Genomic DNA, 26209 nt, shown 5'->3' with positions numbered 1-26209 from the left:
AAATGTATTTAAGTAAGAGATACTGAAAAATCCTAAATTTTCAGACAGCATAAGTCTCACAAGTCATGACACAGTAGTACAAACTATGTCTCATGAATCAGAGAAATATAAAATATTTTTAAGTGATTGATAATGAGAACACTTTGCTAAACAGTCCTAGGAAGTAAATAGCCCCCAATGCCTATGTTTCATGAGTTGAGACCCAATTACTTCAAACAGTACAGATAGAAAAGTTTTTACAAATTAAAATAAATACATGAACTATAATTTTAAAAGTAAAAAGGATAAAGCTGCCTATAATAAAATATTAAAGGAGGTAACAAAGTCAAACGTAGATTATTCAAAACAGAAAATTAAATTGATAAGCCTTTACCAAAACATATCAACTACAAAAGGAAATTAAAATGCCAACATGGGGAATGGGAAGTGTGAGAATGGATCTTTGGATATCAAAAGGTTGATGACCAGGTCTTAGTAAACAAGTCTTAAATAAAAGAGGGAAAAGTCCCTGAAGAACAATCCTATCAGATAGGTGGAGTAAATGACCTTTATTACTTTACTCCCAACTAAAACCCTACCCAGATGGAATTTATAAATCTGTCATAAGACTGTAAAGATGAAGTGCAGAAGACAGGCCTTCTGGAACCTCAGACCACAAGGATGATGGGGTAGTAAGTTACCTACATTTTCTGTTTGCTCAGACTATATTTCAAGAAGCCATGGATCTAGAAATATCAATAACGCCCACCCCACCACCCATGAAAGTCTACACAATCTAGCCAAAGGATTAGAAGAAGAAGGCAGAGCAAACACTCCATAAAACTTCTAAACTACTTCTCTACTTTTGCCAAACCAGAAATGACACAACACAGAAACTACAGATAAACTTCTCCAATGATACAGATGCAAAATCCCCAACCAAATACTTACAAACTGAATCTCATAGCATGAGTAAAGGATTATTCATTATGACCAAGTGAGATTTATACCAAAAATGCACATACATGGAATAAATGTAGCATACAATATAAGTAGAAATGAATGTAAACATTTATATTATTTAAATAGGAATAGGAAAGTGTAAGGTGAAATTCCCTTCATGATTAAAACTCTGAATGAATTAGACATAAAGGATTATTCCTCTGTATACTAAAACTTACATGATAAGTATAATTTTAAAAATGCATGACAAACCCACCACCAACATCAGACTGAGTGGGAAACACCATATCCTCTCATGTTCAGGATAAAGATGTCAACTCTTATCTCACTTAGTCAAATAATAGAAAAATCTTTGTCAGAGAAGTTAGGAAAGGAGAAGAAATGGAGGTTATTGTTTAATATGATGGGGCTGGAGAGAGAGCCCAACAGTTAAGAGTACTTGCTGCTCTTTGGGTTTCAATTTCCAGTACCCACAGAGTGGCTAACAACAGCCAGGCTTGGCTCAGTTCCAGGAGACCTTATGCCCTCTCCTGGGTTCCATGAGCACTGTGCTTACACGGTGAGCGTGCTTTCAGGCAAATATTCATACATACACATAAAAAATTAATCTTCTTAAAAAATGAAATACATTGAAACAAAAAAAAAAAATAGAACAGAACAACATCCCTCATGCACATATTCATGTGTTGGGTAGTACAATTTTATTAAAATGTCTGTAAGACCTAAGCAATTTACAAATTCAGTGGACTCTCCACCAAAGTAGCAATGACATTCTTCACTGAATAGAGAGGGACAGAAACTCTAAAATATAATAGTAGCACAAAGAGACCCAAATAAGTCAAAGAAAATAAACAAATAGAACTAGAGACATCACAATAGAGTACATTATTTCAAAACATGTCACAGAGCCATACAACCAAAGAGCATGATACAGGTTTCAGAAAACACTCCGATCACTGGAAAAGCATAGAGACCCCCTAAATAAACCCACACCTTCGTAGTCAACTGACTCCTATGAAGTAAAATAAGACTAAATCACAGAGAAGATGACATTTGCAGTAAATGATAGTGGGAAAATTAATTATTCAGGGTTAGAGTATTAGTATTTGACCACAACCTGCCATCTTATATTCTAATAAACTGCAATGGATAAAAAAACTAAATGTAACACCCAAAACTCTGAGACTACTAGAAAGAAAGACGGGTAAAATCTTAAGACACTGGAATAAGCAATGACTTCTGTTTTAAATATATGACTCCAATGGTACAGAAAACACAGCCAAAAAATCAGCCAAGTGGAATTCCATCAAACCCCAAGTCTGCACAGTGGAGGGAACAATCCGCAGGACAAAGACAGAAAGTCCCCCATGCCAGGCAACACTTGGCTCCTACCTACCTGACAAAGCGTGATACTAACTTAATTCAGAAAGCTCAAAATTAACAGCCCCCCCCCAAAAAAAAGCAAAATGAAACGAAACAAAAAACCCTCAACCTAGTTAAAATGAACAAATGATCCAAATAGATTCTTCGCAAAAGAAATCAGGCAAATGGTCCACAGATACGTAACAGTGCTCAGTTTAGTCAGCCACCGGGAAATGAAAACCAAGACTTGTATATCGAGATTATACTGCACCAGTCAGAATATTTATTGTTAAAATAATAAAAACTGGAGAATGTGGAAACAGGTACTTTATGCTGGCTAATGGAGAAGTAAATTAGTTAGTCTTTATGAACAACTGTATGCTCATTCTTCACTGAGCTAGAAAACTATGGAGGCTCCTTACAAACCTAAAATTAGGTCTACTGTATTATGTACCTGTCCCACTTCTAACTGTATGTCCAAAGGAAAGGAAGTTGGCACCCTTAAGATACACATGCATGTTCATGCTTAGTATTTGGAACGGCTAAGATATAGCTGTACAGTGGCTTGCTATGATCATTATCCAAACAACTTGCCTCCCTGTGGATTCCCAGAGGTTTGGATAAGTTCAGCTTGGGTAACGCCAATGTCCTGATGTATCAACCAAGGCAATGAGTCCATCTTTATCCTAACACCAGTCAAGAGCAAATAAATTCATGGGTAGTTGCTTCAGAGAAAGGAAATCACTTCCCACTCTGCTAACTCCTGCACTCTCAAGGAGTCTTGGCGTGAGCTTCATCATAGAATATTTGCTATCCTTTGGTTGTGATTCCAAGTATCTTTTCCACACCTTACTGACTTAAGAATTATGAATAAGAATTCTTACTGACTTGAGAATTATGGTCTTTCAACTACACTCCATAGCTACTGTTATAATGAAAAGAATTTTAAAAAATATGTAAAAGTCTGTAAATATAAAAGAGAATCATTGTAAATTTTGTGAATATACAAATTCTGAATGTATTTCTTGTTAGACAGTATTTAGGCAGCAACCTCAAGCCACCCAAAAAGTTTATTATGAAATATCTGAAAATGTTGCAAGGATTATGGGAACAAATTCTCTATAATCAAGATATTGTTTAAAATTCCTTAACTCTGTGGTCATAAGTTAAGGTCTAAGTTTAGTTGATTCTTGAGAATCATATCCGACAAGAAGTCTGCACACATGCCACTTCTCATCTCCCCTCCAGATGCATTTAGTAAACAATTTCTTCATCGTTATTACCACAGCTTTAATTTATAGACTGATATTCAGTTACTTCGTAAACATCTGCATGGTCCTTACGACGTGTTGTCAAAATCTTTACATGGAGATCTGCTCACTGAATGTTATCAAACTTTTACCTTCAAAGATATGTGCTTCAGTGTGTGCTCCTGAGGGCCAGGCCAAGAGGGGCTTCTCCTGTGGGTTGACAGATTGCAGGTCTTATCAATCTACTGAACAGGAAATTATCAGCTATAAAATCCATGCAAGACTCACGCATGAGCAGTGGAACCAACTCCAGATCTTTGTATCCCTTCTTCAACCAAACAGCCTGCGAGTCTTTATGAACTAAATATTTCCCAGACTTAACGTTTTTTTTCCTCTTTAGAAGTATCCTTATTACTGTTGTATTTTTATTTTTTAACTTTTGAAATTAAAATATAATTACATCATTTCCCCTTCTCCTTCCCTTCTTCCAACCCCTCCCACGTACCCCCTTATCTGCTCTCTCAGGTTCGTTGATACTAAAACATTTGAAAATAGCATGCAAGATAGGAAATTGATAAGTGTTATGGCATTCCTGGAACTTTTTTAGCATTTTTTGCTAAAAGTCAAATTATTACCTATTATCACCATTTTAATGACAAGTGGAAAAGGCTAAAAGTATGATGCCTATCATCTGGACCAGAAAAAGAAACATGGGCTTGCACAGCATCAGTTCAAGAGAAGGATGAAGATGAAGGGCAGACAGATCTCAGTATGAGGACACAAAGTCTGGTCAGCAGTTAGGAGCTTTGCAAGCTGGGGAAGGCTTCCAAAAGTAAGTTTAGTTCGCCTAGCTTCTAACTGATTTGTCCTTTTCAACTAGGGATTGCCATCTTTAGAAATTAATTCTAATGCCAGGCATGGTGGCACACGCCTTTAATCCCAGCACTCGGGAGGCAGAGGCAGGCAAATTTCTGAGTTCAAGGTCAGTCTGGTCTACAAAGTGAGTTCCAGGACAGCCAGGGCTATACAGAGAAACCTTGTCTCAAAAAAACATTAATTCTAAGAATTAAAGCAATGCACAGAGCTACATGTAACATGTGTACAAGGAAATGTCCAAAGGTCCTTAAAGTATCATCTTATTATTCAATATCACAACGATTTTTTTTATATTATAATGCTATAGAAAAATTTCAAGTGCCTTAAAACCTTTCTGCAGTGGGATTGGTGTTCTTTTACTAGTGTTTTTATATCACTGTATGAAAGGCAAATGAACTGGGCAGATGTCCACAGAGCTAGTTTTTGTTGTTGGGCCCTTGTATGATTATTTATTGTTCTTTATGCTTCTTTCTAAGGAATGAAAATACAACGTTTGAGTCATCAGAAAGGCACATTATTTGGCTGAAGCAAAGTTCATTGTATACTTCAAATAGGTTCACATACATGTAGTTGGGTGGAAGCTAACATTGCATTTACATAGTATGGTTCTTTGCAGTTCTGTATGTGTGTGCATATGACTTCATGTTTGTATAACCTCATATGAACTTGAAAAGAAACTTTGTAGTTGATATTACCAGAATCTCCTTTCATATTTTAAAAACAGAGAGGTTTATATTATTCAAGTTTGTAAGAATCGGCTTGGTGTTATGTTCTTAAAATGACACCCTTAGAGTTGAGGAGATGTCTCATTCTTAGGAGCGCTGGCTGCTCTTCCTGAGAGACCAGGTTCAATGATTCCCAGCACCCACATAGCAGCTCACAACCATCTGTAATTCCAGTTCCCTCTTGTGGTTTTAGTAGGTACCGCATATGTGTATCATACACAGAAATACATGCTTGCAAAATACTTATGCACATAAAAGAAAAAGATGAGTTGTATTTTGTGTCCATTTCATAGAATATGGGAACAACAATGACATTTTATACATGTGTATGTGTACGTGTAAGTGCATGGGCCCCTGAGTTCACCTTCCTATCAGGTTGGAACTCAAGATAAGGAACTGCCCAGCTGTGAGCCCTTAATGAGCCTCCCCACAGATGCACAGATGTAAACATTGGTCTCAAGGGAGGAACAGTCTCAGGATTTCAGTGCTGCAGTTCATTGGCTAGTCTGCAACACAATTAGGAAACATCCCTTAAAGTGAAAGTAAAATTTGAGACTTTATGTTCCTTCTCAACTTCTAAAGAGAACTAGAAGGAGATAAAACTGGCCACTGGAGAGACCATAGCTGTATGCTGCCTGGGACTTCGCGGCTACCCACAGAAGCCAGCATGTCTTGGGTCCTGCTTTCAGTCCTGTGGCTTATCATTCAAATCCAAGGTAAGTATAGACATCTTACAGAAAAAAAAAATCAGATTATTTGAAGAATGTACCCATGGAAAACATTACCTTTTTCATTCACAATGTAAAGGTTACTACAGTTAATACAGTATATTTTCTGTGTCTTTCTCTACTGAACTATATGCTTACATACATGCATAATAGTATACACACACACACATACATGTACATGTGATGGTATTTTTAGATCGCACATGAAACATGAATTCTAAATCCCACTCTATATATTTTTCAAATTTCATATACTTCACTAACTGAAAATCATGTTTGATTATGATGTGATTTTTTCAAAATAGATAAAATGTATGTTGATTATTGCTGTATTTACATTATACTAGTAAGTACAATTGTGTTACTATAGTCATTAATCAAGGCTGCTTGTGAGCTGGTCCTTTGGGATCTTTTCCTGGGAATGATTTTTAGTAGTAGAATATAGTCAAAAGAAAAGTCCCAAAAGGGTCAGTCCTTCCCGCTTTAAGCTGATTATTGAGAGATGAGCCAACAACTTGACAACTGTTATTTGCTCCATTACTGCACCGTGGATAAGCTAATTGCACAGATGGTGCCATCACTGGCAATGTTGCTACAGGTGGCATCACAATCAGGCTAAGAAGTAGAATGCTGGGAGCCTGCACATCTCCATTCATAAACATGTACGAGTAAATCTCCTGCTGAAACACTTGAGTAATACACCTAAGAGTTTGCATAAGCTCAAAACAACCACTGTGCGTTCAATGATACTTTCTAAAGGTTTCTATCTAGGGTTGGCTCTAGCCCTTGTAGGTCTCTATGTTTCTTATATTGTTAATCACTAGTAAAGATCCCCAAGGATGGTAAAGTAGAGTAACACTGGCACTAATTGCATCATATGTGCATACATACTGATGGAATCCTTCAGGTCCCTTTAGGCCATCCTTGTGCACTCTGCAGTGGCAGTTATGGTTGTAATTTGCATGGTAGTTTAATTAAGTCACACCCTGAATGCCCTCTATCTATCTTAGAGCTGTGGAAACAGCGTTCAACAGTGAGACTGACCTCATGTGAAAACACTGCAAAACTCCAAAATGCATAAAAGATGTGTTTCTGGTTTTCTACAATGATACTGCAGAGTTTCATGCAGTTTTTGTTTTGAGGGTAAAACTGTAAAGAAAGTTCATTAAAGTTGAATCAGTCTAACCAGTTTGTTCTGAATGCTTAATTCATGTCCATACAACATAGCAATCAACCAAACAAAACAAAATGAAAACTTTCTTTATCAGTGTTTTCTGACTTTCTCTAGTAATAGATGCAACGTTAACCCCGGAGTTAAAGCCTCATGAAATAGTCCGTCCTAAAAAACTACCCATTTCACAGAGAAGAGAGCTTGAGAACAACCAGACAGAGAGATATGGCAAAGAGGTAAGTTATGTTTCACAGTCATCTGAAGACAAAAACGAAGGGCTTTGGGGAGTAGTGTAAGATCACAATCAACTCCAGCAGCTTCATCTTGGAGTACAGCTATCAGCTCTGAGTGTGACAGTTCTTGGATGTAGTGATCAAGGGAGACACTGAAGGGTTGTTGGTTATGAAGCTGATTAGAAGGGTCATTAAACCCACAGACAAACAAATAGACAGACAACGGCATGGGTAGGTGTCCAAAGAAAATTAGTGACCCAGCCACAAGAGAGTATGGCAGGCCTCTGAGAGGGCATCAGGCTCAAGAGGAAACTTTGGGGGTCTCCTCTAATAGATTTCTGAAGAAGTTGGGGTGTTCAAAGCAGCCAGACTTTTTGATTCCTAGGGAATAGGGAACAAGGCTGGGGAACAGTATGCTTGGCCATTGACATTCCTTTAATGTATCTCAAACCATACACTTATTTCCTTATGTGGGGAATCCAGGCACCTGGAAGTCTCTTAGCTAGCTAGAACATCACAGGCAGTGCTCTAAGAAGGGAGCCTGTCAGTCACTGTGAGAGGGGCCCCCCCTCCACTAGCACCCCTGGTCCTGTGGCCTAAGCAGCAGTCTTAACTCTATGGAGGAGAGAGCACAGGACTTCTCAGAATTTGGTTATAAATTAACATCAGAGAATTCGTTGCCTCACTAGATAATAAAGGTAAAGCTGTTCGGATGTTTCCTCAAATCTGTGTGAGGAGAAAGGATCACAAACAAGGCAGATCGTTCTTGAGGGAGACATTGCTTCTTTTCAACCTTTTTCATTCCTGTCTTCTCCTCGCCCATTCCTTTCCCCAGTGATAACACTTTTCTACAATGTAAAGGCAGTCTACCATGTTGCCAATGGACTCTTGTTCTGCAATATTTATCACTTGATTCTCAGTAGATTTTAAAAACCATTTTAAAATATATATTCTATTTATTTTAAAGTCAAAATAGATACCTTATATCCTGCTGGTAATTTTTTATGGTACACAGGACAGTATATTACACATTAAAGCAGACACCGTGTCTCTATGTCACAAATTAGAGCCTCATTAATCTGTGTGGTTTTCAAGTGAATATATTTTGTGAATTCCATATGAATGTGCCAATAACAGTTATTTTAGATATAAGAAAGAGATAAGATGCAAGCGAAATGCTTTTACCTTCTGTATTTCTGCTATTGTGTTGCAGAATGTACACAGTGTATTATAATCGTTATTATTTATAAGTTGCCTGAGAACTACATGCTATAACTATATCATTAAATATTTTCAGGAAAAATATGCACCAGAAGTTCAATATCAGATCATATTAAATGGAGAAGAAATCGTTTTTCACCTAAAGAGAACCAAGTAAGGACAATTTCTTCCCGAAAGCCCAGCCACTGGTTGTATCAGCAGAATACTGGGGAACTTCTCCCTGGCTGTAGCTCCATTTCTGTGACTCTGATAAAAGCAACAGAAGCAAGTTAGGGGAGGGAGGGGTTGCTTTAGCTTACAATTCCAGATGGCAGTTCACCCCTGCAGGGAAGTCACAGTGGCTGGACTAGCAGCAACTGGTCATATCATATCAGTATTCAAAAGAATAGCCAGAAATTCAAACATGCTTCCCCTCAGATCACTTTGTCTGTTCTCGTGCACTCCAAGATCCCAAACCCAGGAATGAGTGGTGTCATGCAGTTCACTTTCAGGCTTGGTCTTTCCATATCAATTAAGATACCCAAGACAATCTCCCATAACCAGACCCACAAGGACTCCTACGCCAAGATAAGAGGCAAAAACAGAAGAACCTCCAGAAGCTGGCCTGTCTTATACAGTGAGACAGGAGACAAACATAAAACCCTGTCCCATGTAAGATGAGACTCATGAGTTTGTCCTCTGATCTCCATGTGTGTGCTGGAACATTTGGAATTGCATACAAACATACACATACAGACCTACCCTCTCCCAACCACACACAGGTACACAAGAATTTATCCCTAAGCCTAAATTAAGGTACACATCTTAGCAATAGATTCTATGGTAAGAGTGAAAGGGTGTCACAAGTTTTTAACAGTCAATAAGCATTTTTTACTGGTCCTCACAGTTATTCACAGCTGTGACACAGCACCCTCCAAAGACCATGTCCTTGCTCCATAGAATCTTGTCAGGGCCCAACTCATTCATATTTACAGATGAAGAATCTCCAAGAGAAAAGCAATTGTGTGAATATCCCCCTTTGGGGTTAAAGGTGTAGCTAGCTACACACTTTGATTTACTTTAGCAGGACGGTCCAAGCAGCCTTCTAATGTTAGTGAGAAGCCATTCTTCTCAGGATTTATAATATGATTGCAGGCCTTCCAGAATTAGGCTTCAACTAGCTGGCTTAGCTTGGTATACCAGTGTGTGTGTGTGTGTGTGTGTGTGTGTGTGTGTGTGTGTGTGTGTGTGTGTAAAAATGCACTGTGTTAATGAAGGAAAATTATCAATGGTCAAGAGTCAGCATGGTCTCACTGTACACACAATTATTCCTATAGTACAGAAGATGATGTCAGATAAATCAGTGCTTATTGGTATTGTGAGTGAGTGCATTTTGCATCTTTCTTCTCTGCACAGGCATCTTCTGGGTCCAGACTACACTGAAACATCTTACTCACCCAGAGGAGAAGAGAGCACCAGACACGCTCAGCATGTGGTACGCTCTGAATTCATCCTGGGATCTGCCATTTCCCTGTAAAATAAGTAGGTCTGAGGATGTCTTTTAACATGGCCAGTGAGACAACAGGTTAGAAATCACAGCAAACTTGTCAAATATAGGAGTGGACAAACAATAACACACACACAATGTTCATGTATCTACACACTCAATTAGACACACCCACATACTGATACAGACTCAGAAAAACCTTCATTTTAACATATTCAAACACACTCACTAACACAATGCACCTTTACACACACGCGCACACACACACACACACACACACACACACACATACTAGTATAACAAGTAAAATGGAAAGCTAAGCCAGCTAGTTTAAGCCTGATTCTGGAAAGTCTGCCAATCGTATCATAAATCTTGAAAAGAATAGATTCTTACTAATATTAACCTTCTGGATCCTATCTTCATTCAAATACATGTTAGGCAACAGCTCAGATGGAGCAGCCACAGGGCCAGCTGTAGAGCAGTTTAGGAATCCTCTGATATCCTTTTCATTTCATTCCTGGGGATTGGTAGAGCCTGATCAGTCTTTGAGCTCAGCTATATAGCCAAGATGGTAGTTGTCACAATTGTGACCTACACACTCTCATTAATGGCATGCCTCTGTGTATGCATGCACACACACACATGCATGCATTTATAATGTCTACATTTCAACAGTGCAATGTATTTTCTACTCTAGAAACCCTGCTACTATGAAGGCCACATCCAAAATGCAAGGGGCTCTCTGGCCAGGATCAGTACCTGTGATGGGTTGAGGTGAGAAATGAAGAAGTAAATGCTAAGGGACATTTGTCAAATCTTCCTCATGTTTCCCTTTGTCTTCTTACTATTTGAGTTGTTTCTGTTCATCATTAATTGCTGGATTAAAGTGAAGAATAAATTATCATGGTAAGTCACTTCATTAACTGTTGTTCTAGAATTCAGCCCCAGCTCTGTCAAAGCTACATCCTGACTGTGGAAAGTCTGCCAATCATTTCATAATTGGGGTAAATGGCCTCAATGACATGTGTCCATTACCAAGTTTATCTACCTCACCCCTGGAATCCATTATGTCATATCTTCTTAAATAATATGTCACAGGTATAACTTTTTATCTAACATGTGATTAAAATGTGAAATAAAATATGTAACTGTTATTCTAGCATGGTTCATATTTAGCACGACCTCACTTTTCCCATGTTATAAAAATACCTCAGGCCCTTGGTCTTGTGAAGATTATATGCCCCAGTACAGGGGAATGCCAGGGCCAGGAAGCAGGAGTGAGTGGGTTGGGGAGCAAGGTGGGGGGAGGGTATAGGGAACTTTTGGGATAACATTTGAAATGTAAATGAAGAAAATATCTAATAAAAAATACCTCCATGGACATAGATTTACATTGGCTTTAAATATTTCAACATATGGAGTGACTTTCTAGTTCTTAACTAAACAATTTAAGAGACGGAGAGTCTTTAAGATACTCTTGGTCCTAATTTGTTGCCAGGCTGCTCTAATGAACCTTTTTTGTTCTCTCTAGGGTTCTGGGTGACGAGTCATTTATTCCATTCTCCACTCTAGTCATAGCAACTGCCAAGAAATGTGTAATAAATGAATAAGCAAACTGTTGGAAAATATTGGACTAATAGACTCATGGTGTTACTATTAGACTAATAGACGCATGGTATTAACTCCAAAGTCTTTGAAATTGCTTCATTTTAATGTCTTAAGAGTACTCTGGGTAAATGACATACGGCTCATTTTTATTCTCTTCTTTTTTCACTTTTGTTGAACATAGACTTTTTTCTCAAAAATAATTCCTGATTATGGCTCCCCACCCTCACTCCTCCCATCCAGTTCCACCTGCTTTTTGTTTCTCATTAGAAATAAATAGGCTTCTAATGGATAATATAATATAACATGACAAAAGGAAAGTGATTACATTAGAATAGAATAAAACAAACAAATAGAAGGAAAAGAGCCCAAGAAGAAACACAAGAAACAGAATCAGATACGGATAAAGATACAGATGATACAGATACAATAAATACAGATTCAGATACAGAGACAGGGACCCACTTACCTGCACACTTCAAGAATCTCATAAAAACACTAAACTGGAAGCCATAATATATATTCAACAGGCCTGTAAGGTAAAAAGCAAGAAAAAATAAGTGAAGTAAAGTAGAATAAGATAAAAAGAAGACAAACTTTAAAAAAAAAATAAACCTTAAAAGAACACCATGAGACAAGGAACCTGGAACGACACCATTGAGCTCATTTCTGTTGTCCATCTCCCGCTGGGCATGCAGCCTGCCTTTAAGAGTGTTTTCCTAGTGAGACTCCCTTGGAGAAAACTAAATTTTCATTTCCAAGTGCTTAATAAAGGAGATGATTTCTGGGTTAGGGAAGGGGACATATGTCTACTTCTTTCAGCTCTAGGACCTCATCTGGTGCAGACCAGTGCAGGCCCTGTGCAAGATGCCCCAGTCTCTCTGTGTTCATATGAGCACATTTCCTGTTGATTCAGAGAACTTGATTGGTTGGTGTCCTCCATTCACTTGGACTCTTCCATTCTCCCTTCCTCCTCTTCCTAAGGTTCTTTGAGCCCCAAGGGGAGGGGATTCAACCAAGACAGTCAGTGTAAGGATGATTATTCCAAGGTCTCCCACTCTTTGCATATTGTCTGGCTGTGGGTCTCTGTATTTGTTCCCATCTGTTGCAGGAGAATGCTTCCCTGATGATGACTGAGGATGACAATTATTATATGAGTATAGCAGAATGTCTTTAGAAGTCATTTTATAGCTACATGTGCTTGGGGAGGGTGTTTTGGTTTTGGTTTTGGTTTGCTTAAAACAGTAGTTTTTGGTTGTATTCTAGGCCTCTGACCTATCTAGTTTCAGATTCTTGGTCACCTAAGCAGTGTCACATGGAGTATATCTTAAGTCAAATCAGATATTGGTGGTTACTCTCACAAAATTTGTGCTACCCATTGCCTTAGCATATCTGGCAGACAGAATCACATCATAGATCTAAGGGTTTATGACTAGGTTGATGTTTACATTTCTCTTGTTAACATGTAGAATAATTTCATGTATCAAAGATGATAGTTTTTAGGGGTAAAGGCTCTATGTAGGCACCAGTTCAGCTTCTCCATGTTCAATCTGTGGTGTAGGTGTTGTCTTCAGTAATGGGGCCTTGCTGTCAGTTTGTGGGTATTAGTCTATATCCATGACAACAGGCTGGATTATTTAGGGGTTCCCATGAGACACTTTTGTCCAACAATTCAGTTTGATGCAACCCAAACTGAAAGCTTGGAAAGCCTAAAATTGGAAAGTTTCATTGGGTGACAGGACATGGCCACTCCGGGCTCTATTTTCCCAATTATTTGGTGATTTCATTTAGATCCCCTTCATTCATATATATATATTACTGTATTAAGTTTTCATACTATCTCTCTACCTCTCAAATGGTTCTTAATTTTAGCTATCTTTCCCTTGTCTTCTCTTCCCTTCCCAGTTGAACACTGAACATCCTGTTTCAGTCCCTCTTATATACTCATAACTATCTATTCTATTTCTCTTTCCTAGAGAGTTCTATCTGTGCCCCCTGTTGGTATAGGTTCTGTACCTAACCTCTGTGGTTCTACAGATTGTAGCTTGATTACCATTGTCTTAACAGTGAATATCCATATATAATCAAATAAATATATTTCTCAGTTTGGGTTACCTTACTCAGGATGATATTTTTTCTAGTTCCATCTAGTTTGCCTGTGAATGAATTTGCCTGTCATTTTAAAGCAGCTGAACAATTTTTATTGTGTAAATGTAGCACATTTTTAATGTATTCATCTGTTGAAAGACATCTAGGTTGTTTTCAGTTTCTGACTATTGTGAATAGATTGGCAGTGAAGACAGTTGAGCAAGTGTTTATGTGGTAAGATGAAGTGTAGATTAAGATAGGTTCTTGTTTTTCTGGGGAACTATCATGCTGATTTCATAAGGGGCTGTAAAGTTTACACTTCCACCAGCAAAGAATTAATGTTCCTCTTTCTCCTCACCAGTGTGTGCTCTCGCTTGTTTTATTGTCCTTATCCATTCTGAAAAATGTAAGATGAAATCTCAAAGTAGTCCACTCCCATTTCCCTGATGGCTAAGGATACTGAATGTGTCTTTGAATCTTTCTCAGCCATTTGATTTTCCCATTTTGAGAAGTATCTGTTTAGATTTCTACCCTATTTTTAACTGTTTGTTGTTGTTGTTGTTTTATTTACATGATATTTTTAGTTCTCTATACATTTTGGATATTATCTCCTCTATTAGATGTGGAGTTGGTAAAAGTCTTTTCCCAGTCTGTAGGTTGCTGCTGTTTATGAGCATCATCTCATTTGCTGTCCAGAAGATGTTCAGTTTCATGAGATTCCCATTTGTTAATTGTTGACCTTCATTTCAGTGTTGAGGAAATAATGGATGTAACTTGAATAACAGAGTCTTTGACTGAAAACTCTTATGTGTGAAACTGGGATGGAGGGAGAATATCACTCCATTCTTAGTGGGATGTATGAATGGGCGTGTCAGGCTCTCCTAATTCACAAACTCATATCCCACAGAGGGTACTTCACACATCGTGATCAAAGATATCAAATAAAGCCTCTACAAAGCACAGATGAGGGAGAGCATGCTGTTCTTCCATACAGCTGGAAGGGACCAGACACAGTTCATGACAAGGATGCTGAGAAGCAAGTTGTCAGGAAACGAAGCCGTCTTCGAACTTCCAGGTCACTCAAAAGCCCAAATGTAAGTACAGCTTTGTTTTCAAAATATGTATTTTGATTGTCTAAGCAAGGATCTGAGACACATACGTGTGTTCTGAAATGTCTGGTCTATAAAATTACTTCTTTTATTTATTTTGGAAGAAAAACTGTAAGCACCTGAATCATTGTGAGTAGAGATGAGTACTAATGAGGTTATCTTGTTATTTGGAAAACAGGAAGACTTACTTCAAGGACAGAAGTACATTGGTCTCTTTTTGGTGCTGGATAATGCCTATGTGAGTATGAAAGATGGGTACCTCTTACTTAGTTCAACTTATAACTTAAAAGTAAAAGAAGGCATAGCCTTTTTACTTAAAAATTAGTTTTTGTTCAACTAGATTCCCTGGCTGCTCTGGTTGCTTGTTTGACAACAGCATTCACCCATGCCATCCATTTATTATCCACCAATCACCAAATACATATATAATGGCAATATACTTAATACCATCTAGCTCTGCTCTAGTTTGCTTTCTGTTGCTCTGGTAAACACCATGACCAAAGAAACTTGGGAAAGGAAGGGTTTATATGGCTTGCAGGTTACAGTACATTGTTGAGGGAAGCTAAGGCAGAGACTTAAGGCAAGAACGTAAGCTGAGGCCATGCAGGAGCACAGCCGAGGACGTGCAGGAGCACTGCAGTTGGCTTGACTCCCTGGCTTGCTCAGCTACATTTGTTATACAGCTCATGTTCAGCTGCCTAGGGATGGTGCAGGCCACAGTGGACTGGACCCTCCCATATCAATAATCAATCAATAAAATGTTCCACAGAGATGCTTAAAAGGTCAATCTGATGAAGGCTCTTCTTCAATTATGATTCTTCTAAGGTGACTCTATATTGTGTCAAGTCAACAAAAATCAACCATCACCTACCTGAAAGCAATCAACCATAAAAAAATTAAAGAAAAGTGTATTAATGAAGTTTTAGATTGTTTTACAGTTTTATCATAAAATATAAATATCAATTTAATAGCTGTTATGTAAATATGCAACCCAATCCTTGGAAAGTTTCATTGGGTGACAGGAGATGGCCAACCAGGGCTCTATTTTCTCGGTTATTTGGTGATTTCATTTAGATCCCCTTCAGATATATATATTTTTAAGTAGAACTCATTGAAATAGAATATGATATGAGGTAGTCAATGACTGAGTAGATTTTAACTATGTTCCAACATGTGAATTTTCTATTCAATCCTGTACCCGTAAGCCTTCTCGCTTCGATTTTCTCTTTTAGTATTGACCGTTTATATTTTGTAATTTTCAGTATAAGCTGTATAATGGGAATGTGACTCAGATGAGAAGCTTTGTGTTCAAGGTGCTGAATCTGCTCAATATGGTAAGGCATTTGTCATAGATGTGGGTCTCTACAGCTGTGCTTGGGGCTAACCTGTACCTTCCACTCTGAAGGGCTAAGATCAAGAGCCTATCAAGACAAGAACATAGAGAGTAACAAAGCCTTTTTCTATCATATCTGTTTCCAATATGTAAATTTATAGTATCACATCCCTTTATCTATCACTTGTGGTCAACAAGTGCACTGAAAGTGATCCTGGGTATTTTCATGAAAAAAAAATGTTCTTTCCACAGATTTATAAAACCATAAATATTCAAGTGTCTTTGGTGGGCATGGAGATCTGGTCCGACCAGGACAAGATAAAGGTGGAGCCCAACCTTGCTGACACGTTCACACACTTCATGAGATGGCATTATTCTAACCTGGGAAAAAGGATCCATAACCATGCCCAGCTTCTCAGGTGAATCCCTTCTTGCCAGGGTGGGGGCACACAGGCAGAGTCTATGGTTTTCTCCAGGGTTTCTTGACAAGAATTTCTACTCAGTCATATCTCTCCAGTAGGTTGTGAGTATCCTGATGTTCCTATCTTTAGCAATTAGGCCTTGAAGTACGTGAAGGTCCTTATAAGATCAATAAAACGATACTTGGATACAGAATATCCACCTGTAATTGTGAGGCTGTAATATGACAGAAGCTGCCCTGGGGCCCCATGAACATACAGAAGGCTAGGTGACATCAAAGGAGATGTATGATTTTATTACCCAAAGCTACTGATTTCAGAGTCAGATCGTGATGGGTTCTCTCTACCTTTCACACAGTGGAGCTAGCTTCCGCCATGGACGTGTGGGAATGGCAGCTGGGAATTCCTTTTGTACTACATCGTCTGTGTCTGTCATTGAGGTTTGTATACTTCTGTTAAGACATCCTGTGATTCCATCTTTATGAAGATGAGAATAATATACTGCACCACAGTAATCACCATGACCATCAGTTAAATTGATAAATCAAAGTAGAAATGAAACCATTATTGAACATTGCTCTGAAGAGTCCTTGGACTGTGAATATTAGCCTGACAAAGGCCTCACACTTCACTTCGGATTAAAGAATAAGGACCACATGTTGAGTAGAAAGGGCAATCAGGTTACCTCTATGGCCTCAGATAACTATAAATGAATCATTTGTATAGCTGCTCAGAGATTGGACAAGAAAAATATGTGCATATTGGGTATCATGTGCCCATTGCTATTAATGGCATAAGAATCACAACTACAATTTTGTGGATGTGAGTTCATACCATAGCACCTAATAGCACTTTCCATAGAGAATGTAACAGTCTATGCCAGATTTACTGAGAATTCAGCATCTAGTAGTTTCTTTGTCATTGACTGAGCTTGAGCACAAACCCAATGCTTCATAGGAGCCAGTCATACCAGGCCCAACAGGCAAAAAGCAATGTCAGAAAAATGAGCTTACAGATACACTATTCTTCTTTTCTCAAGCTATTCGTGTTAGACATTATGATTTGAGAAGACCTGAGAAATAACTGAATAAAATAAGAACTAACAGATGCTTCTATTTTTTTTCCAGGCTAAAAAAAAGAATAATGTGGCTCTTGTTGCACTGATGTCACATGAGTTGGGCCACGCCCTTGGTATGAAGGATGTTCCATATTATACCAAGTGTCCCTCTGGCAGCTGTGTGATGAATCAGTACCTGAGGTAAGATGGTATCATCCCAAAGTAAAGAGAAAAGTTACCATTCCTAAATAGTTTAAATGATCTATGCATATGTGGGAGAAATATTATCTTCCAAATGATGGGTATCCTAATAATTCAATCTCTAGCTTTTTCATGAATATATTTTGCCAAATTCAAGACTCATGCGTTAAGATTTCTAGATATCCAACCACAGAGTTTACTATGGTGACTACATCATTTTAACTCGGGGTTGTTTTAATTTAAAGTGGTTCCATATTTTCCTTAAAAAATACCAGCCTTATTAAGATGATAGTTTTACTGTAAGACACTCAAGATAAGCATGTATTTATCCCCATCACCAACTGAACGGTCTATTTTAGCATAATTATTTATTATCTAATAATTCCAGTTACTTTACCAAGATTGGGGATATAAAAGTAGGTATAGCATTTTTGTTGTTGAGGTGCTCACATGTAAGAAGTTTGCCCATGGACTATGGAAACCTCCATTTATTTCCTTTAACTAGATCATGATTGCTTTATCTTACTGTTCATCCCTCGGTGTGGGATGAGTAGATGGTAACAATGGTAACGCCAATCTCTCTTGTTGCTTTGGATAGCCTTGAACTATTGTGATGGTTGCTCTAACTGTTAACCTCACACAATCTAGAATCATCTGGGGAAAGAACCTCAGTGAAGTATTGTCTGCATTGTGGGTCTTATGGGGATTGCCTTGGGGATGAATATGGAACTGACTTTGGGTGGCACTCGTCCTTAGGATAAGGGTCTTGAACTATATAAAAGTAGAGAAACCGAGCTGAGCAAAAGCAAGCAAGTGAGCATGCATGCATCTGTCTCTTTGCTGTTGACTGGATGTGATGTGACTAACTGTTCTGACTTTTTTCTTTTTTTTTCTCTCTCTCTCTCCTAAATTGCTTTGTGTCAAGATGTTTTATCACAGAAATGAAACTAGAACAATTACAATGTGTTTAAATTCTTTCCTCTTTTTTTCTGGATTGCTAGGAGAAAACATCCAATGGGAATACTACACATGCTTCACCCGCTACCATAGGAGCATAGAGAGGTCCTGGATGTTGGCTTATTTGTGGTTTCCACTGAATTGAGTCCCACAGAGAGATACACTAGATTTTTCTGTTTATCATCCACAAGCTTCTATACTGTATATCATGCTATTCTACTTTTTCTGTTACAGTTCAAAATTCCCCAAGGATTTCAGTACCGTCAGCCGCTCTCATTTTCAAGGGTTTCTCTCATCTAGAAATGCAAGGTGTCTGCTGCTGGCACCTGACCCTAAAAACATAATAAAACCAACATGTGGGAACCAAGTCCTGGACATGGGAGAAGAGTGCGACTGTGGCTCTCCTGAGGTATGAAAATATACGAGGTTTAAAGTTGTATTTATTAAGATATTAAAATAGAGCTCCTTGGGTAAAAATTATACACTTTAATTTTTCATTTTTTAAAAGGATTTTTTTTATGGTGTGTGTGTGTGTGTGTGTGTGTGTGTTTATATGCACATGTGGAGATCAGGAGAAGGAATCAAATTCCTTGGCACTGGAGATACAAGTGGTTTTGAACTGGCAAACGTGTCCCGAGATCTGAGCCTTCATCCTCAAGATTATGCAACATGTGCTCTTAGCTGCTGAGTCATCTCTCTAGCCCCCTTTCCTTTTTCGTAGTGCTCCTTTAGAAATTCGTTCTGGAGAAAAACGATATCATTATCAGAGTGTGACATAGATTTATTGGTGTTTTGTGTCTTGATTTTGATTTTAGTTAACCATCCTATGAAATGCACTTAAAAAAAGAAACAGTAGAATCTGTTTCTGAGCTAATAGTACAAAGCCACATGTGAACAAGTGTGCCACTACCCATTGCATGCCACATTCCTTGTAGGCACTGTAGTCAGACCTGTCTATGTTTCAGGCCACAGTCAGTCATGTGTTGAACAGTCAGTCACATATCGAGATGGACGGCCTTCTCATGGGAATTTCCTCTTTTTTCACAAAATCAGCATGTGACATAGGTGGTTGATAATACAAAAAGAAAAAAAAAAGATTAAAAAAATTGCATGAACCTATAGAGTACAGGCTCCTAGCACAGACCATCTAAAATACTGGTTCTCAAGTGGTGGGTTGGGATCCCTTTGGGGTTGATTGACCCTTTCACAGGAGTCACCTAAGACCATTGGAAATCATAAATAGCTACATTATGATTCATAACAGTAGGTAATTACAGTTAAGAAATAACAACAAAAATAATTTTATGGTTAGGGGTCAATACAACGTGAGAAACTACATTAAAGGGTCTCAGCATTAGCAAGGTTGGTAACCACTGTTCTGGGATGATGACGATTTTGATTTCACTAATGTTTATATAATTTCAAGGCAGCAGCTGAATGCCTCGGACTGGTGCCCACAATTTCCTGTTTATTTCTTCCTTTTTCTGAGACAGAGTTTTGCATTTTAGTCTCGGATGGCCTCCAGTGCACCATCCTCCTGTCTCAGCCTCACGCGTCCTGGAATTACAGGCATATACCACCATGTGTGGCCCATACGAGGCTTTTAGAGGATTCTACTTTGTGATCTTATGTTGCTTTGAAGATCTAAAAAGGCATTCATACTAGAAGACATTTAAATGAGACAATCTGTAAAATACTCCAGAGACAACATCTTATTTGTTATGCAAAACAAATCCACAAATTTGAGATTGCCATTATCTTTAATTGAGAAAATAAGGTTCTTACAACCCAAAGAATTCAGCTCAGAGACCAGAGTGCATAACTGGTGACACAGGTGAAACTTGTGATTTACCCATTATTTTTGACAGCTGCCTGACAATGTAGAGAGAGTCCTAGGTTTTTGTCATCTTGGTGCATTTATTCAGAAGTTTGAATTGTGTATCAGATTTTTAATGTAGTTTTGTCAGAATTTGGTTGCTTATTTTGAAGTATTTTCATATTTTCTTTTGTGATGTCTAAGATTTTTCTTTCTGATGTAGGTTATAATTCATAGATATTACCTTTGATGTCATTTTATTATTATTTTTTCCACCCTGTCATTTTACTGTTATCATGAACAATTATCTTACTGATTTGTCAAATATTTTTAAGCATTGACTTCAGTTTTTCCATGTAGAGAATTATATCCCACACACAATGAAAATATGGTTTATACTTTCTGGTTATTATATCTTCTTATCTTTTCTGTGTCTTGGTTTTTATTAAATTTTCCATAAAATATACATTATAAAGAATTGTTGCTCTATCTTTCATATCATTGGACATGGTTTTGGCTATTTGTTGTCTACATTTATTAGTGATAATGCTCTCTCATTTATCCACAGTGTATATGTGTACAAAATCATGTTTTAATACCTCAAATTTGGATGCCAAAATTATCTGCTAATTTTGCTACTTAATGAAATATCAGGACCTGTTTCTCCTTTAAATCCCTTCATTTGATGGGCTGCATTTCTTTCATTTGTATGATCAGGGATCCTTACATTTTGGACTAAGAAAACTCACACAGATGAAGTAGTTACTATATTGATAAGTTAGAGTTTAAAAGACACAGTGCATTTTGTGTTGTACATATGCATCTGTGCACGTGTAGGTGTGTACATGCATACATGTGTGCATGTGTGTGTGTATGTGAATGTGATCATTACACATTTTAATAACATTATTAGCCAGGTGTATTAAAAAACAAATTTTAATTTTATTTTTTCTCTATTTTTACATCATCAAATAGTTTTTAAAAAAAAGTTCATCCTTGAAAATTTTGACAGATTAAAGTGTGATATCCTGTAGGCAAAATTTACTTGAAAAAAATTTGTGACCTCCACTCCTTGGTCTTTGAAGACAGTGTTTACTGAGCACAGAGTTTCTTCCTGTTATTGACTTTACCTGGTTATTGTCACTGAAATTGGTACAAGAGAGTAAATAGTTTTAAAACAAGAAACTTCTCTGATGAGGCCTTAGAGCTGCACTAATCTATAGGAATAAAAATATGAATTTAGAGGGCAGCTGATTATGTCTAGTTAGCAGGATAACAGTTACTTTTAACCCTGGATCCTGTAACCTCCTTGGCCATGGATTCTTGGCTAGGTTCCCAGTGCCCAGACCTGAGTTTTCTCCTGTGTCCAGCTAGAAAGCAGTTGGCTACCTCCATACATTAGATTATACTATAGTGGATGGCTCCACACTTAGTTATATATAGGATTTTAGAAGTAGAAGAAAGCCAGGAATGGTGGCAATACTAAGGAGGCAAAGGCAGGCAGATCTGTGAGTTTAAGGCTAGCTAAGATTACATAAGAAGTTCTAGGACAGGCTGGGTCATGTGGAGCAAACTTGTCTCAAGAAATATATATAGTTATATGAAATTCTCAAATAATTAATAAATATTACATTTTAACAGTAAATTTTTCTTTAACAGTTGTCTTGTACTAAACACAGGGATTGTTTTGTTTGTTCTTTGAAGGAATGTACCAATCTTTGCTGTGAGCCCCTGACATGTAGGCTGAAATCTCAACCTGACTGCAGCGAAGCATCCAACCACATCATGTGAGCACCATCTCCTCTCTGTTCCCCAAAGGTCTTCTCAGTTTTCTTTGAGATTTGAAAAGATTCCCCACTGGGTTCAACAACACACCTAAAACAAAGTTCACTTATACTCTTCAAATGACTTAATTTTGTCATGAAGAAAGGATGCATTAGACACAAAACTGAGGCTGTATGGTTGATCATACTCACATAAGAAAATGGATTACTCTGTTATTTATGAAAGTAGAGTTCCTGGAACTTGTGCTAAAATTGGTATAATTCCCTATAGTTAACAAGTTAATATGAAAAGAGTTCAAGTATATTTTTGACAAGACTTGATTGGTGAGCACGATTCATTGCTCCTTAGTGATGATAGGTATCATTTGCAAGGTAGTCAGAAAATCAATAGCGTTTAAGAACTCAATGTAAAATTTGACAGTTTTATTCTCTTTAAAATGCCTCCGTGGAATACAGCCCAGGTATTGGGCGTGTTTTACAGACCAGTGTGATTTGCGCTAGGGGCTTGGCATTTGGGATTAGGGTTTTTGTTTGAGTGTAAAATAGTCTCTGTATATAAAGTCTATAATAATAGCCAATGTCACCAAGCTGGGATGCAGGAGACGTGATGGGAACGAGGTATTCTGTGCCCTTTTCTCAGAAATTTCCTGGAATTAAAACTGCAGGGAGAGTAAAATAAAATAATTAACTGCAACACCATTCAGAATCACTTCCTCAGGAAAGGAGCAAGGTCAGAGGAAAGGGAAGAGTCCGCCGTATCTATTTACTAAGCAGCGGTGAATACTTCATTGAACTAGGATGTGAGTCCACTTTGCAGAAAATTTTGGAAAGCATGCCAAGACCAGAAGCAGAGCGCATAAAAAAATAAAAAGCAGAACAAAAATCTTAGTTCCTTGGAGGGCTGGAATGATAGGTAACTCTCCACTTTTCTGTGTGAAATGGGCAGTTCAACATCATTGGAAGAACACTGAGCTTGGACTCTGGACGTTTCAATTCTAGTCTTAATTCTGCAAAGCTACTGTGTGATTTAAGACACGCTCCTGAGTTCCCTTCCTTCTTGTTCAGTGGGACCACTGATGTGCTTGCCTCGTGTGACTGCATGTGTTGTTTAAAGTCTAGAAATTTCCATTTGTGTCAGTCCATAAGGTTTTATTAGTATAATAACCATTGCTTCTGGTGTTTTGATTTTCTTTAATTAGAGAATGATCCAGTGTCTAATTCACAGAGAAGCTACTTTGCCAGGACAGAAGTCCAGACCCTGCCTCTGCCAGGAAGCCCGCCTAGCCTGTGCACCTATACAGACAGACCTATCTCTGTGTGCCATGTTCTCTGTGAACCCATGACTTCAATCACTGAAGAAGAAGAATACCCCAAAATACGACTTGTACCTGTCATGAATATGTAGGCATTTTCTCCTCAGTACTCCATAAATAATAGAGTATAACAGCTATTTGTATAGCATTTTTGTAGATTAAGTTTTAGAAGTAGTCTAGAGATGACAAGATACTTAGAAGAATTTTAGTAGTTGTATGCAAACAAACTCCAGTTCTAGAAAGACCGTTAGTCCTGAGATTTGGGGATCTGTATAATCTTGGAGCCAAATCCTGGTGAACAATGAAGGAAGATCTTTGCTTTTCTCTTTCCTTTCTACTTTATGTGTTTCTAACAGTCCAGTCAACAGGTCAATAGACATGCTAAGGAGATGCTGTCTGTTCATTCAGGTCTTATCTGTAGTGTGAGTGTGAGGAGCCTGAAAGTGTGGTTTTAGTTTCACTTTTTGGAGGACAAAATAGACGAACCTTTGCAGAACTTCTCAACATACTCCACAGAATTGTTGAGTTAATCCCAAACTGCAAAATGACAAATAATTTAACCCTAAATCTCTTTGTTACTGAGGCCTAGGAATCAAAGCACGCCACCTGCTGAGGGAGGGAGCTAGCAGAAAGAACAGAGTCCCAGCCCCTTCCTGTTTCTCAGCAGCCAGTTTGTCTTACATCCTGTAAACTTCCCGGATTTTCTGGCTCGTGGGAATATTGGTTACATTCAAATATTTTTCATTTGAGCAAATAGAGTTTCTCACACTATCATGTATAAGAATTATTTTTGAGAAGTCTGTGTTGCTTATTTCTTAGTGGAAATGGAAAAGTAAGGCTTCATTCATTGGTTTTGGTAATAAACTATGCTATCAATAAAAATAACAATTTGTGTGGTCATTAAAATATTTTCAAACACACACATATAAATCCTGGTTAATATTCACCTTAAAACTAATCTGCCTCAGTGATGTCACACCCTAAATAACTGTGGGCAGCAGGAAAGGGGTAAATTAGCAAGGCCCTTACCAATTCTACACATTAGGGTACAGTCAAGACAGGATATTTTCACAAAAGGGCCACACTTAGTCCCAAATGGTTTTAAAATCTAAGTCGTAAAAAGTTGCTGGACTTAATTTCCTGTTAAATAAATTTTATCATGACAAGGCTCACTTTGATGTTGTTGTTGCTTATTTTTGAAATTATATTTTAATTACAATATCTCTACCTTCCCTTCCCTCCCTTCAAACTTTCCAATATATCCTTCCCCACTCTTCCTCAAAACTGTCTCCTTTTCTTTTATCAATTATTATTGCACACATATGTACATTTTTATGCTTATACATTACTATATATAATCTGTTGAGTCCATATTATGTTACTTGTATGTTTTCAGGGTTGACTGTTTGGCACTGCACATGCAATGGATGTGCTCTTTCCTGGTTGGCCCACCTCTCCCATCCCCAGCTTTACTCAGTTGCTTATATTTTTGTGTAGGGTCGAGGCCTTATGGGCTTTTCCCCATCCATTTTATCAGAAAATGAACATAGATATTTGAATGGTAAAAAGAAAGCACAGAATTGACATGTCACCAAATCAACAATGTGATGTCTTCTATGAAATTATTTAGGGTAGGTAGTTATTACTAGGGTCATAAAATAGTGCAGAGAGCCATTGTTGAGTACAGAGGGTGGGTCTGATGCTAAGGTCTTGTTCCTCAATTCGTTCTTGATCTATCAGTAAAGATGTCAGGGGGCAATTGTTGGGTGAAAGGAAAGAGACAGGACTTCCAGGTCCCCTCAGATGAGGAAGGAGATGCAAGGAGAGGAAAGGATTTTCACCATGCTTCAGAGGGACAAAAACGTGACCAGCCATGAGAGATCTCGGGTGGAGCCACCACCAGCCACTTCTCCAGGTGGATGGTGAGGGTGTTTAGCTGGGGCTAAAGGTAAGGGAACTACTGAAGCTAGGGCAGGTTGAGAAATGAGCTAAGAGTATTGGGAATGGCACACTAGCTGAGGAAAGCTTAGAAAAGCCCAGCAATTGAGCAAATAAAGCAGGTTGAAATTGAGCAATGTGTGTATGTGTGTGTGTGTGTGTCTGTGTGTGTCTGTTTTACATCCATGGATCCAATAGTCTCTGTGGATGGGGCTGGTAGTTTGGCCCATTCCCAGAGCTTAATGCAGGGTAGCAAAAACTTCACTCTACGGATGTGCATAACCGGAAAGGCAAGAATCCACTATTAATTTATGAATTCTTGGATAGATTACACACACACACTGATATAGTATAATAGGGAGGAAAACTGGTTTCTCAATGGAGCATGGCTCCAGGTCATGAAAATTTGAACAAAGGAACACAGGGAGAACCTCAGCTTAGAGTCACTAGGATCTCCTGCTGTGCAAAGAAAAAGGTTGGCTGCTCTAAGGCAGTGAGAGACAAACAACAAAAGCTGCCTGCTTCCTACAAGCAAGTAATCAAAGGATAGATTTTTAAATTTCCATTTAATTGTTTGTTTTTTTTTTTTTTTTTT

At 38.1% G+C, this 26209-nt stretch overlaps 1 protein-coding gene across 1 annotated transcript; it reads left to right on the top strand.

The window, feature by feature from the left end:
* Window positions 1-5740: 5740 nt before the first annotated feature.
* Adamdec1 (ADAM like decysin 1) lies at window positions 5741-24558 on the top strand. Its single transcript, XM_021182390.1, has 14 exons — window positions 5741-5871; window positions 7172-7290; window positions 8585-8661; window positions 9904-9982; window positions 10692-10768; window positions 14595-14781; window positions 14975-15034; window positions 16059-16130; window positions 16382-16548; window positions 16907-16988; window positions 17676-17806; window positions 18998-19172; window positions 22284-22366; window positions 23563-24558. Exons 1-14 carry the CDS (start codon window positions 5784-5786, stop codon window positions 23567-23569), a joined length of 1404 nt encoding a protein of 467 aa, XP_021038049.1. The 5' UTR covers window positions 5741-5783; the 3' UTR covers window positions 23570-24558.
* Window positions 24559-26209: the final 1651 nt, after the last annotated feature.

This window comes from Mus caroli, chromosome 14, assembly GCF_900094665.2.
Source record: "Mus caroli chromosome 14, CAROLI_EIJ_v1.1, whole genome shotgun sequence".
NCBI lineage: Eukaryota > Metazoa > Chordata > Mammalia > Rodentia > Muridae > Mus > Mus caroli.
The sequence above is the reverse complement of the archived record's forward strand: the minus strand, read 5'-3'. Positions and strand labels throughout refer to the sequence as shown.

Excerpts from the sequence above, each read along its gene's own strand:
- Adamdec1 (XM_021182390.1), top strand. The coding sequence starts at position 5,784 with ATGCTGCCTGGGACTTCGCGGCTACCCACAGAAGCCAGCATGTCTTGG. Across the intron at positions 5,872-7,171 it reads GCTTATCATTCAAATCCAAG|TAATAGATGCAACGTTAACC; the intron begins GTAAGTATAGAC and ends GACTTTCTCTAG. Across the intron at positions 16,131-16,381 it reads TGCTGAATCTGCTCAATATG|ATTTATAAAACCATAAATAT; the intron begins GTAAGGCATTTG and ends TTCTTTCCACAG.